Raw genomic sequence first — 17,645 nt, 5'->3', positions numbered from 1 at the left:
TGGTGAGAGCTGGGAGTAGGGATGTTCCAGACCCAGAGCCAGGGATGTTACACCTAAAAGCTGTTGCTCTAAAACAAATCTGCTTGGTTTCTCAGGTCACAATCAAATTTGCAAATGTCTTGCACGCTCTCATCAAGCTTTTGATAATATTGTGACTGTCAGTCACTTTTTAGCCCTTTGCACTCCACAGATGCTCTGGTAACCACAGCCCAGAGAGCTCTGCTGGGAGGTTTTGCTGTGCTACAAGAGAAAAAGTTCTGATGTGGCTCCTCTCTCTACATAAACATGAGCTAAGATGCTTGATTAAATAATCCTGGGAGTCAAAAACCTAAAATATCAGATTCATGATTACACAGATCTCTGTTATGACTTTTCACCTCATTTATCACTGGATATCCACTGCATCTCTAACAGGGAGCTGTTCAGCTGGGTTGTAAACCCTTAGAAATGTCCTGGCAAGATTTCTTGGTGGTGAAGAGGTTGAATATAAACATAAAAAGGTGAGGGTCTCTGATATTGTCCTTGCCACCTTCATTATTCATTCAGGTGTTTCACTTTCTGCCACAACCCCTCTGGAAAAGTTACAAACACCAGAGCAAAGCAGAGAACTTGTTATTTTTTTGTCTCAAAGGAGCAGCTCTGCTGCTGTAGCTACCACAAGAAGCAGGATTTGAGGTTGAATATGTGCAAATGAGGGCATCATTTCTCTTTTACACTTCTGCTCTTGATTTTTTTTCCCTTTTTCCTGTGATTGTGCCTATTGCCTTAAGCTGTAAAGTTCTCTAAAAGTTACATTTAGGAGAATTAGTTAGATTCCATTCACAACCCCAGAGATTTCCTGCTCTGAGCATCTAATTTAAGTACAAGACCAGAGTCGTGTAAAGGCTGCTGAATGCATTTAAAGCTGGGCTCAGTCTGAAGGGTTTAAGATGAATTTCATGAGGGATTTGGGGATGTCCAGCCTGGAGGAGGCTCAAGGAGGACCTTTTTGCTCTCTAAAGTGAGCTGGCAGGAGGGTGCAGCCAGGTGGGGTCAGGCTCTGCTCCAGGGAACAAGGGATGGGTCTAGAGGAGGTGGCCTCAGGTTGCAGCAGGTTTAGGTTAAATATCAGGAACAATTTCTTCCCTGAAAAGGTGCTCAGGCACAGGAAGAGGGCAGTGGTTTAATCCCCATCCCTGGAAGTGTTCAAGGGACACGTGGATGTGGCACCTGGGGACAGCTCTGGCAGAGCTGGGTTAAGGCTTGGTCTTTTCCAATCCTAATTCTCCTGAGATTCATTTTCTACCTGCACAGCTGCTGTGCTTTGCAATGTTGCACTGCTCCTCACTTGTTAATTTGTGCCATTGATCACTTGGATTTGCTGAGCTGAAGGCAGTGAGGGGCCAGTTAAGCATCAGGAAATTTTGGGAAGTCTAAATTAATTATATCTATCAAAAAAACAGAGGTGAAAAAGACCAGGTTCAGCTTGTTTGCTGGGACATCTTGACACAGAATCCTATTAACAATAACAGAAAAATGTCCTGAAAAGGTGTTTTGACATTATTGCTAATCTGTGAATGTGATGGGCAGGAAACACTGAAAACTGGACCATTTATAATGAATAAATGAGATGGCCAAGGAGATGTACCAAAATATCCTCAATTCCCAGTCACATCTTAACAAGGTGTGAATAAAGAGAGAGAGCCCTGGGGTTTGTTTTTTTTATTTTATGATGCTTTTGAGGATTGCTTGTCCCAGGCTGCAGTTGTGAATAATTCAGCATAAAATAGACATCTGACCTGCTGGGAGCTTATTCCAACAAATTACACTCTACACTATGCACTACTAAAATAAATATATAAAATAAAGCTGCATCCGTAGTTAACTTTTGGCTACAATTTTTTTTGTCATTTTGCTGTTGAGGAAAATGCCCAGAATTTTTGTGAACAATTTAAAATGCTGAATGGGAGCCTCCAGGCCCTGCTGGCTGAGTGTGGCATGACCTCTCACTATTGAACTCCAAATATTCCCCCCTTAGCTCTGTTTTTATAGTTCTGCTCCCTCCTCCACCTGCATTTTGAGGGCAGGGGAGCCCTGAAATCCTCTGATGGCTCATGGATGTTTCCCATGCCCAGAAAATTTCATTATCCAGATATAATAAATCATTTTTTCACCCCTCCACACACACTCCCAGCTCCTATTTCTTTATATTTTGTGAATTATTTATATCACTCTCAGAACTTTGAAAGTTTCATCCTTTCTTCACAAGGTTTTTTTTTTTGTCCTGGTTCTGAGGTGAATTTAATCTCTCTTGGTGGCTTTGAAATTATCTACCCCACCAGGAGCAGGCCTGGCCAGTGCTTACATTTCTGGGTAATTTTGTGTTAATTGAGGACCTCTCTCTTCTCCTGAGGTCAGAGGCCTCTCTTGAAACCTTGGAATTTCCAGTTGTGCAAAAATCACTGGCATATGGCCCTAAAATAAGAGAATATATCCATCTGCTGGGAAACACAAGCAGAAAGAGAACTCAGTGTGTCAAGATTGATCCACAAGGGAAGTGGGAAAATCTCTGGGATTAGGCTATTCCTTTTCCTTGAGGAGCAAGACATTGCAAGGTGTCCAGTGTGCTTGAACAGCCCAGACTCAGAGATGGATTTTTCATATATTTTAACCATCATTTTCCCTCCCCTCAGGAGTTAAGCCCTGCTTGCCAGCAGTTAAAACTCAGTCACTAGTCCCAAAGAAAATTTATTTCTCAATAGCAGGCCATCTAAAGGCCTTAATGGATTCAATGAGGCAGAAAGAAGGAGCAAAAGGACAGAAACAAAAAATAAATAAATAAGAGAAAGATGTGTGGAAGGAAAAAAAAAAAAAAGAAAAAAAGAAAAAAAAGAAAGAACTAGGGCCCATTGTAGGAGCCCAGGAAAAGGAACTGGGCAGCAAGGATTGTATCTCCTGAAGTGTCTTTTGTTTTAGGCTGAAGTAACAGCAAAGAATGGCCCTTCATGGTGAGGCTTTAACTCTGGCCAAGGCTGATCTCTGTATTCAAAAGGGGAAAGTAGAACATTCATGAGATGCATGCAGAGTTCCTGCTCTCCGCCTCCTCTGTGTGAGGTTTCAAAACTATTTTTTTTTTTTTTCCACTCTCCTCTGCTCTGAGCATTTAAGGACACCTCGAGTTTGTTAAAAAAAAAAAAAAAAAATAGATTTTTGTGCTTCTCAAAGGCTTTCCCGACCTTCTGTTTGACACTGGGGAAGGCATCACATAGGAAACTTCAATCAAAATCGTGTCTTCGTGATTTCTGTCCCTCCCAGCTGCACCTCAGCGGGGAAAATCCACTTTAGGATGAATATTTAGGGTGGATCCAAGCCCTGGTCCGCAGCTGAAGCGAGTAAAAAGTGTTTCAGTGCACGAGGGACAGCTCAGGGCACATGGAGGTGTGAGAGGTTTTGGGCAGAGAAATCACCTGGTCTGTGAACAGAAAGCAGGAAAGAGCTGACGGGGTAGGGAGGAGCAGAGGGTGGAAGGCCAGCTGTGATATCTGCTGTGGCAATGCAGGGAAAGTTGCTGCAAAATTAAAGGGAAAGCCCAAAGGCACAGATGAACACAGCAATTCCCTGCAGGGAAAATGCACTGATTGGCTAAAGGGAACAAATAAAGGTTATTTTTGCCATTGAGGTTACTTTGAGGAACTTTTAACTCATTATCAAAATTACACTGCAGCCAACAGGAGCCAAAATATTAAAAATTTCCTGTTTATTATCGTTGGTAATGCACATTTCAGGGCTAAAACAGCATTCCTTCAGGTGCAGGGCACTGCTGCTGGCTGGGATTTAAAGCTGCTTTTCCCAAAACTGTGTGGTTGCCACGTCCTGGCCTCTATGTGTGCACAGAATTTCTGCACAGAAATTGCAGTGAATATTGCTTTTCTTGAGTCTTGCTTCCTGAATCTGGGATATTATTTGCACCTTTTCTTCTTCAGGAACACACAGGGTCCCTCAATTCACAAACATTGATAGCTCTGACTTTCCTAATGCTGCTCCAATTTCATATTTCTTCCCATGAAATGGAATAGCTACAATCCCTTATTCTCACCCAGGCAGCTTGTTAGCTCCTGCCAATCTGTCCTGCCTCAATTAATTGCAGTTTTAGGTGTCCATCCCCACGACCCCATATGCCAAGGTTAAATTAAACCAAACTCCTGCCAGTGGGAAGGCAGTCCCTGCTTTCCCTGCCCAGATTTCTGGCTTTATCTGCAGTGTGAAGATGTCTTTGTAGTACAAGTTTTGTTGACAAGGCTGCTCTTGTGAGATTTACAAACTTGAGTCCTGTATCCCACCCCAGTGTCAGCTCCCGTGGCTCAGCTCCAAACTCCCTCCCAAGAAAGGCAAAGCTTAATGAAATAAATTGCCTCACGAGCAGCACAGGCAGCTTGGGGCTGGTAACTAAAACACAGCCCCAGGAGGGAGCTGGCTGCTCTGCACCTGCTATTCTCTCCTTGGAAAAAACCTCTGTGCTTCAAAAAAGCAAGGAAGAAACTCAAAACATCCCGTGTAAGCTTGATTGTGCCATGGAAATTCGGCATTTCAGACAACCAGTAGATGGTTGTGCTGTAGAAAGTGTGAGGCACCCCTCTTAATTAACTGCAATAAAAAATTGTGGGTTCTTTCCTGTGGGTGTAAAATATATCTGGGAGGATTAGAGTGGTCGAGGTCAGTGAGGATTTCTGTGCTTTGGTTTTTGTGTCCCCCTGTTCCTGGAGTGCCTTGCTGAGGTTGGAATCTCAGCGTTCCAAGCGTGGGATGGGCACAGGGAGAGGTCTCTGCTCCCCAGGGAGAGACCCTTTACATCCACAGAGCAGCCATTCAGGGATCTCTGCTGAGCTGAGGGGATGAAGGGAGAGCTGAGAGATCAAAGCATTTCCCAAGGAGAGAGAAATAAATCTGTGGCAGTCACGTACTCCTCAGTCACCCTGTCTTCCAGGTTTTTATCGTGTGAAACCTCTCTTTTTTTCTATGCATCACGTCACCTTTTCTTCTCCTGCTGAAAATCTGCTCAAACCCACAAATTAATTGCAGCAGTGTCAGATTGGTGTCCTACAAGTGGGCCTTGAGGTGATTTAGCAGCTACATTTAGAGGGGAACTTAGAGAGCAATAAACCCTCAGCCAAGGTGTGACTAACTGCATTAGGAGGGATGGAGCAGCCACAGGGAAGGGAAATGTGGAGAATCAGGGTCAGAATGATAAGGATGCTTGTTAATTTGGGTGGTTTATACTTTTGTTATTGTACTTAAGGCACCAGTAGTATTGAAGCAGATGCCTCATGGTGAATCCATCTCCCAGCTGTCACCATGGAGATAAGAGCTCGTGCTCCTCAGCACTGACAGGAATTGGGCTGTCATCCTGGGCCACACAAACACACCTTTTCCCATAGAAACCTGTGCTCTTTATTCTCCTACAAAACTCCTGAACTTCCCAGTAGAATCACAGAATGATTTGGGTTGGAAGGGACAACACAGTTCATGGAATCAGGGAATACCCTGAGTTAGGAGAGACACACAAAATCGTTGAATCCAATTCCTGTCCCTGCACAGACGCCCCAAAAATCCCACCCTGAGCATCCCTGGGAGCTCCTGGAGCTCTGGCAGCCTCGGGGCCGTGCCCATTCCCTGGGGAGCCTGGGCAGTGCCAGCACCCTCTGGGGTAGAACCTTTCCCTGAGATCCAGCCTGACCCTGCCCTGGCACAGCTCCAGCCTTTCCCTGGCTCCTGTCCCAGGGAGCAGAGACCGGAGCTGCCCCCGTCCTGCCCCTCCCGAGGAAGCTGCAGCCCCAGACCCAGTGAGGTCTGACCATTTCCTTCAGTTTCATGCCTACAAAAATCATCCAAATTACAAAAAAAGGTGTGGCTGTGCTATAGGATATCTTTGCCTGCCAGTTTGCAAATACTTTTATTTTTTTCCCCAGCATTTGCTGCACAAGATTAAATAGTGCTGTGGTGGCCAGAAAACTGCAGAAGGGACTGATAGATTTAGAGATGGCCACTAACAAACCTGCTGGAGTGCTTGGAGGATTGGCAGAACAACTTTCCAAAAAAGACTCACATATGCTTAGTTTTGGTGCAGAATTCTAGGGAAAATTCTCATTACCACTGAATTAATGTTTTGTATTTTTAATATTTGCCATTATTTGAAATGTTATGTATTTATTTGGTGACTTCTCAAATGCTGGCTACTGTTCTTAATTCTCTCCTTGCCTCTTTGTCAGGCAAGGTGACAGCAGAGTGTGCCTGACATATTAATCTTTCCCAACTGGAACCTTTTACCTGAATAGAGTTGTGGCTGGAAAATCTCCCCTATAATCCTTTTTGTCACAGCATTGCTTCCACTTCCCAAACTTCATCCAGCATTTTTTTTTTTACCTCAGTGCTGATGTTGATTTGGGAGTGTGTTTTTGTGTTGTTTTTTTTTTTTTTGAAGGGTTATTTTTTTTTAAAGACAAGTGAGGAAAATCATGCAGGAATCTAAGCTGGAGATGGCAAGGAATGCTCTGGTAAATCCTGATTTTTACTGGATTGATCAAAATGTTGATTCACTGGAAGGAATCATTTAAGGGAATGTAATAATTCCTTGAGGACAGCATTCCAGGAAACCCAGTCTCATGTTCTCCAGGAAGAGCCTGAGAGCAAACAAACCCTGAACCAGGAGAAGGAGCTGGCCAAAAACTTTGAGTCCATTCCAATGCACATTAAAGATTTCACATATTTTGGAGTGACAGGAAAAATCACCTCCTGCCCTGTTCTGACCTCTGCATCTCTATTTGAAGGGGAAACATTTTTAGGATGTCTCAGGACCTAAGGAGTGAGAACTGGAAGGTCTGTCTAGAATAATTCCAGTTCATGCAGTGCCTTATTGAACCCCTATTTCTGCCTGTGTAAAATCAATTTCCACAACTGGAAATTCAGGTGCTACTGTGGGATAATTCAGAATTATTTTCTCAGAAATGGGGTTGCTATGAGGAATAGTCATCCCATAATATCCCATTTCTTTTAAGCAAAATGCAAACTTCTGGGTCTGTGTGCAACTCCCAGTATCTGGTTTGTCTGTGAAGGTAAACTAGATGGCATTGAGAGGTCTGAAAATCCTAGAAGGTTCTGGAAAGGAACAGCTTTGTTTTATAAAAGCTTGTACATTTTAAAGACCTTTACAAAATGGAAAAAAAACCACCCAACCCTCAGTTGATTAATTAGTCCTAATTTATATTTAAAATTCTTCCTGATTGGTTTTTAAAGTTGACTTTTACTTGATTAAATAGCAGTCTTTAATTCTGAGATATTTGTGGCTCTGCAAACTCCCTCCTTGATGGGAGCTCTACATAAACACTTGGCTTGCAGTGATGAGCTCAGCCAAGATGCTGAAATTTCCTTCCTCCCATCAGTCTTCCTCTCCCTGCCTACAGCCAGAGGGCAGCTCTTCCTCTTCCTGCCTTGGAATCCTAAACAAAAAAATCAAATTACAGGTATAGGATGTTGTTATTTCACTGGTTTATCAGCACCGTTTATGGTGGAGATAAAATAATAAACTGCAAGAATTTTTTCTGGGTAAAAACCCCTCCAACCCCAAAGCATCCACTGCTTTTAAAGAAAAAACCTCCAACAAACACATTCCAGGTGCCAGGGACAATAACACCATGATTTTCTCATTGGAAATCTGCTATTGTATTTCCACTGGGAGAGCCGTGTCTGCTGGCCAAACTTTACTGCTCATTTTGCTCGAGGTTTTCTGCAACTTTCTGCCTCTGAGAAATTCCACCACAGCCCTTCCCCACAGCCAGAGGGCAGCTCATCCTCTTTGTGCCCTTGAATGTTACACAAAAACTCAAATTATAGTTATAGGATGCTGTTATTCCACCGGTTTATCACTCCCATCCATGGTGCAGATAAAATAATAAACTCCAATGAAGAATTCTGCCAAACTTCGTTTTGCTCAAGGTTTTCTGCAACATTCTGCCTTTGACAAACTCCAGCACAGCCCTTCCCCTGCTGCCTGCAGTTATTTTGGGCACTCTGTGTTTACAACACTGGGATTTTTGTGAGAGCAGTGTGGTGAACGACGTGAGGAGAGCGCTTCCCAACAAATGGAGAGCACGTTTTTGGGCACGTTGGTGCTGAGAGTTGTTGCAGCCCTCACTTTTTTCATCAACAAAACTCCTCTAAGAACAGTTGGCGAGTGGAGGATTAATGTCAAGTGTGGAAAATAGAATTTTGGAGACTGTGGAAGAGCTGGGAGGAGGCAGTGAGATCCTGAGTTGTATTTACTATAGATATTGATCTATGAAACAGATAAATGCTTTTCTTTTTGGTATTTAATGACAGAAAAAATGTAATAATGTAAATGAAACATTTCCAACAGAGACTCAGTTTTTAGTTCAGGTTGATCCTTGTTTAGTGTGGATTCACTTGTGAACATTTAAAAACACTTCAGAGCAGTCCCCAGAACACAAACTGATTTGTACAATGTGTAAATTTTACTGTGAATTTGGTACTATGAGCTTGACCAAAGCCTATTCAGGCTGGAATGAATCCTTGAAATCAAAGGAACTGTGACTTAAAGTAATTTTTTCAGGATCCATCCCGTTATTTATGACCACTTTCCCTTTTTCAGAGGCTGTTGGCACATTATTTGTCACTGATAAGGTCATTATTAGGCTGTGCATGTATCTAGATTTAATCTGGTTATCTGCATTTGCCTTTATTTATTTTAAATAATTCATTAATGATAAATTCCTTTTCCATTATGATTTATTTAAAATTTATTTATTACGGTGCTTAAATGCAGGTGCTCACATAAATGATTGCAATGATAGGATAAAATCCAGTTTCTATTTTTAATATGGGCATGTTCTGGTCTCCATGATTGGGATTTTTGGATATGTCTGCATATTCTGTTGTTGGCAGTGAATGTTTTGGGGCAGGATCTGTTGATTAGAAAATTTTTACTCAAATACAAGGAAATCTAGCTTTACATTAGCTCTAAGACAGTACACTGATTTTCCTTTTTTTTTTTTTTTTTAAATTAAGTAGAAAGTCTGTAGACTTCATCAAAAGAACCACCAAGCCTGAAGAGCAATTTTAACAGAAATAAGACAGATCTTGATTTTAATGCTCCTGGGCGAGCTGGAAACAAACCCAGCTGTTGGAATTTGCTGGGAAATAACACATATTTAGAAAAGTTGCTGCTGCTTAAGGAATATTTATGGGGAGAAATAGCTCATGATGGAAGTGGAAAGTTCCCTCAGTTCAGCTGGGAAAACGAGTGGCTGCTGTGAATGGATCTTCTCTGTCCTTGGTGTTCTCTCATTGTTTTCCAATTTTAGCTGCATCCTTGGCTTTCTGATGGAGCACTTTGGATTCAGCCTTCTGCCATAACTTCTCTGTCTTTTGCAACTTTGAACTACAGGCAGGCAGTTTTTTCAACACAGAATGTTTGGAATGGAATTTGGGAAGTGCTGAAAAGTGTGTGAAGTCAGACCCAATGTAAAGAATAAGTCGTGCTGCAAAAAAAATATGGGAAATAGGTTTTTTCACCCATTTTTAACGTGGGATTAAGGCTTGTGGATAACAACTTTGGCTTGTTAAAGCAGTTTTCATTCAAGAGACATCTTCCTTCCACCCATTCAGGTATAAGAATGCCAAACCAAAATCAAACAGAACATTTTAGGTTGTTTTTTTGTTGTTTTTTTTTTTAAACTGACTCAATGAATTTTGGAGTGAGGTTTTCATTTCATTGTGAAGGAAACCATTCCAGCAGGGCTCAGACTTTCATTTATTTATTTATTGCCTTCACCACCACATGGATAAAACCTGGGATTTTTCCATGTCCCAGGCACTGAGCTCAGTGTGATGTGCTGCTGGAATTAATCCTTTCTGCAGTTATTATTTCATGTGGAATCTTTTGCTTCCTGTGATCACTCAGGTTCTTGCACCCCTTCCCCGAGTGTCCTCTCCTGGCCCCACTTTTCTGGCTCATCTCACTGAATTTTCATTCCCAATGAATTTTTCCTCTTTGATACTTATTTCTCAGTCCTCAAATCTCATTAAATTCTCTTAGCTGTTGGGCTTTGAATTTATTCCTGCTCGGAGAAGGGCTGTGATCACTCACACATGATTCAGTGGCAATTCAGAAGGAATTCTGTAGTTCATAGACAATCTGGTTAAGGATGGTTTACCAGAATTATTCTGGAGCAAGATTCCCTCTGCAGATAAACAAAGATGACAAACAGAAGATGCTGAATAAATCCACGAAACACACAGAGAAAACAGAAAAATCAACCATTTTGCTGATTCTAACCCCCTCCCCTCATCCCAATTATACAAATCCACTTACCTGCTGTTCTGTTGGGATTTTGCTCTTATTCTTTTTCAGCATATGAAATATGAAATTTAAAATGTAGGTGGACCTGCAATGTTTTCCCCCTTTTGACATGCTTTCAAAAACCTTGTGAATCAGCTGTCATTCCTTTATACCATTTTATACCATTTTTCTTGTAAATCCAATTAACGTGGAAAATCTCCCTTTTCAGTTGTCACTTGTAGCTCCATAGATGGTGTAGAGTCAGATGAAAAAAAGCCTTTTTTTCCAAACCATGCTGCATGGAATATTTGAAAAAGAAAATCTTTTATCATGTTTATCATCTGCTGGTATCACCTAAGAAGTCAGAATTTTTGAAACTTGCAAATATTAGCAAGGCAAAGGCTAGTTTGACTGTGGCTGGAGGGACAATTTAAAAAATTTTTATGGAAATCTTGCCCAAATTGGTGGTTCCTGGGTGTGCCTCCTCAGCAGAGCTGCCAGGCAGGGGTATGATAGTTATATTTCTATATTTATGCCAATATGTTCTCCTGGATAAAAAATTCCTCTTTTCCCTCTCATGTCACTGGGTGAAATTTTGGTTCCTGAGCAGTTTCTCCACACAGGAGTGTAGTGCAGTGTGGGCACAGCTGGGGGATTCACTCTGCTTCTCCAAGCTCATGCTTCCAAATAAATAAAGAAATAAGTTAAAGGGCACCAGGATGAAAACAGCCCATGAAAAATAAGGATGAGCAGGGCATGGGGGCAGGTCTGACTTTCCACAAACAGTTTAATAGTGAATTCTGGCAAATCTCTGGCAATGTCTGCATCGATATTCCTTGTGTTTACAGCCCCATGGAGCAACAGAGGATTTTAGGGAACAGGGCTTGGCAAGCCAGTAATTTTCTGAAGCATCAAGAGAAGTTTCATGCCATTTATAAAATACAGTTGGTTCATTATGATGCAAACAAGATTGAACACTGCAGTTTGCAGGAAAGAATCCCATCAGCTTTCTGAGCCATATTTTGCTCAGGAATTCTGGTTGTGTCTCTCTTAGCAAGGGCCAAACAAAGGAGGAAGGTTCTCTGCCTCCTGCTGCTGTGAGGAAGAGTGTGAAGCTCAGGCTGGTGTGCTCTGCAGGAGCTTTGGCCAAAGAAATCTGATTTGGGGCTTTGAGGTTTCCATGGGCTGGGGCTCAGCTCACTGCATGGAAATCTTCCTCTTGATTCTCAACGGGGTTATCCTCAATTTCTTCTTCTCCCACGCCAGATCCCCCTCACCCTGCAGCATGATCAGGTCAGAAAAACACCTTTTCACTTAGGACAAGAAGTTCCCAAGGGACAAACTGGAACACAGAGACGTATTTGTGCTGTTAAGATATTTAGGCATGAAAAGATGAAACTGAAATCTAGTTCAGCTCCCAAAATCTTTATGGTGCCTCACTCATGGAATCATTTCATAGGTACCTCAGTATCTATATATTAGCCTTGAGTGACATCTAAGTCTCTTTAAGATTTTGGTATTTAAATTTCCAGTACTTGGTACTCAACTTATTTCCTATTCTTTGATACTTAAAGCTCGTGGCAGTCAATAAAATATCCATTCTCAGGATCTTTGGTTCCAATGGACTTTCAGTTAAGCACCCAAGGATAGCTCAGAGATGTTGGGTGCATTTCCACCTACTTGTGTGTCTAAATATCACTGTAAATTTTTCTTTCAACCACATTGTAAGAGGAGAACTTAGTGCAAAAACCTTGCCTGCCAGAAATTTTTATTTTGTTTCCAACTGCTTAAACATTGGCATGGCTCTGACAAGGGTTTAAAAAAAGCATTTTGAGCATTGGGATGCAAATTAACATACCAAGCAATTAAAGTCAATTAAAACAGGATGTGGTGTAATTAGAAACAGTTGTGTTCACATTGATATTCAGAGAGGTTCGATGTGTTGAAAGAAAAGAAAACAATTCAGGAAACTTTTAATGCCCGACAGATGCAGTGGTGATGATGATGCTAATAATGGCACTGATTCCTAAATTCCCCATCCTGCCTCACCTCAGGAACTCTTGGGGAGGGGGAGAAAATGGGAATTAATGGCTCTCCCCCAGCACAGTGCACTCACCTGTTGAAGAGAAGCTGGAGCTTTTCAGCCTCAGGGGTTGTGTGAGCAATAACCAGCAGTGCTGGTGGCTCGGGAAGAGGGCACCTGTCCACCTTTCCCTCTCCTGCTGCCTTGGTGTCCCTTTCCTTGTGCTGCTGGGTGTCTGTATTGGTACTTATTGCCAGAAATGCAATGGTGCTTGATTTTTCTCCCCTTTCTGCATGGCAACCAGAGAGCAGGGAGAGCCCTCATCCCTCTAAAGCTGGGGCAGAGCAGCTCTGATGGCCAAAAAATTCCTTCCAGCTTGTGGATGCAGCCCTTGCTGCTGTGGGATTGCACAGATCCTTTACTCCTGGCTGCAGAGGTGAATTGTGCTGGTTTTTCCTCGATGGAGATGAGAGAGGAGATCCTCCCAACACAACCTGGGGAGGACTCTGCCTCTGCCTGGTGATGTTGTTTGCTTGGGTGGGATGTACAGGGAGCAGAGGATGTGCTGCACAGCAGTGCAGAGAAGGAAGGAAATGCGAGGAAATGTTACAGATGTTCAGGTGCAAGGCCTTCAGTGCCATCAAATGGATGTGTCTGCTGACTACCCTCTGTTAAATGCAGCTCTGGATTTAAAACAAGGAGGAAAAAATAGCTGGCAAAGACTAAATAAATGAAAACTATCAGCTGGCTACTCCATCCTTTCCACCTCATTTAAGGCTCAGAGCAGGACTGTGTCCATCCCGTGGGGTTTTTTTTAATTGTCATTACCTGCTGATCCTTTTTTATTTGAAACCCAGATGTGGAGAGACAAGGTCTGCTTGAACTCAGCCAGTCACAGCAGTTTGCATTCCCACTAATAGTCAACAAATGTAAGCACTGGGATAAAACTTCCCATTTTGCATTGTATTGACCTAGGAATTCATCAGTTCAGGCTTTTGGGACCTATAGGAATAGAATGGTGCTCTCCATTTCCTGGGAAATTCAAATTCCTACCCACCTGCTGAGGCACATAAGATCATTTAATGTTTGGAGTTAAAGAATCTGAAAATCCAATTTCAGTGCATTAATTACAAAAACATGTCTGAGAATCCTTTCACAGGTCCAGTCTTTGATGTATCCCTTTCATTTACATAGGAGACAGACATTGGACTCCTGAGTTTAAAATGAATATTTTTTTGAGGTTGTATTTTTTACCAAATGATTTTTTTTCCATTCTTGCAGCTTAACTAATTTTGACTGGTGCAAGGCAAGTGTAAGAGTAACATCTCACAGGTGAAAATGGCCACAGACAACTATAGAGAGTTAAATTTATAGACAGGTGGTTGCCACATAAAGAAAATACTGATAGTGCTGTGGAATTTATCATTTAATCCTTCATTGTCACATAAAGAAAATACTGATAGTGCCGTGGAATTTATCATTTAATCCTTATTTGAGTCTGAGTAGCCATGTGCTGCTCTCTGGCTTGGGATTGTGAAGCAGGACCCTCTGCTCCATTTTTCCTTTGAAAAATGTGACTTCTTGCAGGTTTCCTGTTGTTCCCCATGCAGAGAACAAACTGATTATGGGGAAAAAAATAAAGTGTGTGGCCATGTATGTGAAAGCAGAAATTGCTGGGGTACAGCACACCAGAAATTTCACTTGAAGGTTCTTTGTAAGGGTTCTCTATCAAATCCCAAGGAGATATGGATAGAATTTAACCTTTGGGCTTGGTGAAATGCTTATTCCTGGGCGCCTCGACAAGGCTGACCTAGAACAGAGGCTGGGCAGAGTTAAGAATAAAGCAGGTATTTATTAAAAGGCCTTAAAGGACACACCTTGGGCAGGGCTAGAGCCTGGCCAGGGCTGCACCCAAGATGGACCAAAAATGGTCACAAAATGGATGACTGGTCATGAGGTCTCACATTTTTATAAGTTTAGGTCCATCTGCATATCAGGGTTAATTGTTAATTACAATTTCAGGTTAAATTAATTTAAATTCAGCTGTTAATTACAGCTTCAGGTTATGAATTCCCATCCTTCTTGTTTTCTCTCTTCAGCCCACTGTCATTTATGCTTTTGGGCCTGAAACTTGTAATGATTGTCCTTGGTATCAAGCTAGAAAAGGAATTGTTTTGTCTACCTGCTCTGTGAAGAAAGCTCAATAGCACTTAATATGAAGCTTAAAACTACACACCTAGGCACCACAGAATATGAAAAATATAAAAGCTAAAACTTAAGGCATCACCTGAAACCCAGACATGCAGGCAGTGCAGTCTGAAGAGAAATCAGTTTAGTAATTATGGGGTACTGAGAATCCATTGCTTGTATAATTAATTACTTGTTATCAGGAGTACCTGTCTTTGGAAATAATGCACTTACAGAGCAACCTCTGTAACAAAGAGCTGACCTCCCCCACAAAACCTAAAGAGTTTAGAAGGGAATACAACCAGAGGACAAAAATCACCTGCACAAAGACATCCAAAAAGCCCTTTTCCTCCAGCAGATTTGAAAGTAGGGTGGTTTTGCTGCAGCTGCAGGAAAATCCTTTTCTGATGTTTCTTTCCTCCCCCAGGTTGTGTATGTAACAGCCACGTTCCCCTACATCATGCTGATGATCCTCCTGATCCGGGGGGTGACGTTACCCGGCGCTTCCGAGGGCATCAAGTTCTACCTTTACCCCGACATCTCCCGCCTCTCTGACCCACAGGTAGGACCATGGGCTGCACCTTTGGGAAAAACTGCAAGGGCTCCTTGGGTTTGGAGTCTGAACACTGCTGGAGACTGCTGGGGAGCTGCTCCTCGGTGAGGATGTGGAATCTGGGGTAGGGCTGTAAAGCCATGCTGTGTGCTGGGACAGATCACTTTTAAATTGGAAAGTACCTCGGTTGATAAATGAGGATTTTCAGAGCCAGTTGCAGTTGGTGCCACTGAGGGACAGGAGTGCTGCCACCGGTTCAATGGGTACAAATTTCACTGGGATTTAGCCATTTTTTGGTTCTTTGCTTGTTCCAAATCTAAATCTCAGGCAGAATTAACAGAGAAATTATTCATTGAAATGATTGCTGTGTTTATAGCAGAACATGCATCTGAAGAGGAATGAAGTGCTCAAACCAGGAAATCTGCCTGTTTTGCTGTTTCCAGTGTAGAGTAGGACATGGAAACAATGGATTAAGTTGTTTGCTTTTTTCTTTTATTTCCAAAGGATTACAATAAAACAGTTATTGTCCATAATATGCATGATATTGAAGGTGGAAAATGACACAATCTCTATAGCACCTGACAGGTTACAGTCAGCATTTTATTGATCTGCTTTGGCACTGTAAAAGACATTACACAGTGTTTCTCCTGAGGCTATTACATTATTAAGTGGATCCTGAGAAGCAGACAGAAAGGAATTTGGGAATATTTGTCAAAATGAATTTTTTTAATCTGCTTACTGAAGATGTGTCAGCATAGTTTTTTAAAATCACTGCCTACTTTAAACATGTATTTTGTTGCAAAAGACAATAGAGGGGCTCCTTCAGGTAATTTCCCTGGAGCATCTGAAATATCTGTAATGTTTGCTTTAAACGAGTAATATTTCTATAGAAAAAAATTAATAAAAAAAAAATGAACCAAAAAACTAACAACAACAACAAAACAAAAACCAAAAAATCCCAAACCAAAAAAACCAAAACCGATCAACCGAAACAAACAAACAAACAAACAAAAAAACCAAACAGAAAAACAGAAAGAAAAAGATTAAAAAATTTATATGAAAACTTGATCACATTGTGTCTTTTGGACTTGTTTGTGTGTTTGGTTTTTTTGACTCTTTTTGACTGTTGTGTGTCAGCACGGATGGAAAGTGGCTCTGGAAGTGGTGTCGGTGCTGGCTGTGGAATCCCAGCTTCACCTTCAGCAGAAGCAGCCTCAGGTCACCTGAAAAATGGGTCCTGGAGCAGAGGGAAGCCCAGGATTCTCTGGCACACTCAGATATTTGTTTGCACATCCCGAGAGGCTCAGTCTGCTGCAATCCAGCCTGGTCCCAGCTGAGCCCCAGACTCCTTTCAGGCAGGCCAGGGAGTTGGCTGTGCTGTGTTTACCTGAGGGCAGGAACTGGTTTGTTGTGCCCAGCTGGAGCTGCTGTTCCAGCCCTGGCTGTGGGGCTGGAGCTCCAGGTGTCCCCTGCCTTCCCCAGCAGCGCTCTGGGTGCCCTGATCTTGTGCCACAGCCTGGGCTTTGCTCCACTTGCCATGTCTGTGAGGAGTCATGGCAGGGTTGGGGTTGGGAGGGATCCTACAATCACCCAGTGCTACCCCTGCCATGGCAGGGACGCCTCCCACTGTCCCAGGAGCTCCCAGCCCTGTCCAGCCTGGCCTTGGGCACTGCCAGGGATCCAGGGGCAGCCACAGCTGCTCTGGGCACCTGTGCCAGGGCCTGCCCACCCTCACAGGGAACAATTCCTGCCCACATCCCATCCAACCCTGCCCTCTGTCAATGTGAAACCATTTCCTCTTGTCCTTTCCCTCCATCCCTTGTCCAAAGTCTCTCTCCAGCTCTCCTGTAGCTCCATCAGGCACTGCAGGGCCAAAACTTGGTCACCCCAAAGCTTCTCCTCTGCAGGCTGAACAGCCCCAGCTCTGCCAGCCCTCCCTCCCAGGAGAACTGAACTCCTCTATGAACAGGGGTCACTCCTGCTGGCTCCTTCCCTTGCCCACTGCTTTTCTAGAGGCTTTTCACAGCATTTTGCCCTGCCTGTGGATTTCTCACGTGCCACTGACACCCTTGCTGGTGTTTGTCACTGAGGGAGGGTAGGCCAGATTAAGGGACGTTATTGCCAGATTAAGGGACGTTATTGCCAGCCTAAGGGACATTATTGCCAGCTGCAAGGATGGTTTATGTGCCCGTTTACTATCCTGGTGCCACTTGTAAAGAAATCCACTGTTGCCATGACAATTTGCCAAGGCCATGGCTGGTGGGAAGCACAAAGCGCTGGAGACACGTGGGGTGTGTGTTTGTCCCACACATGTGGGGCTGGAATTCCTCTTGGGAATGCTTTTAGGAGCCAGCTCCTCCTCAGGTCCAGGGAGACTTTCACTGACGAGTTCTTGTCCTTCAGTTGTGTGTAAAACACCTTTCAGTAGAAAGAAGCTGGAGTAAAATGTGCCATAACAAAGATGGTGAACACCAACGCAGGTAATTGAATTGTAGCATTCATTGGTTCTAGAGAATCATTTTTGTGCTGAAAAAAACCTGTCATTCTGCCCA

General features: G+C 42.9%; 1 protein-coding gene across 1 annotated transcript in view; it reads left to right on the top strand.

Moving 5' to 3' along the window:
- The window catches only part of SLC6A11 (solute carrier family 6 member 11), an 86,020-nt gene that overhangs the window by 27,523 nt on the left and 40,852 nt on the right, over nt 1-17,645 (top strand). Inside the window, exon 6 of the mRNA XM_086845264.1 lies at nt 14,968-15,102. Coding sequence (XP_086701390.1) covers nt 14,968-15,102 — 135 coding nt within the window. The remainder of the gene's footprint in view (nt 1-14,967; nt 15,103-17,645) is intronic.

The sequence above is a fragment of the Cyanistes caeruleus genome, chromosome 11 (assembly GCF_971803275.1).
Source record: "Cyanistes caeruleus chromosome 11, bCyaCae1.hap1.1, whole genome shotgun sequence".
Taxonomy (NCBI): domain Eukaryota; kingdom Metazoa; phylum Chordata; class Aves; order Passeriformes; family Paridae; genus Cyanistes; species Cyanistes caeruleus.
The sequence above is the reverse complement of the archived record's forward strand: the minus strand, read 5'-3'. Positions and strand labels throughout refer to the sequence as shown.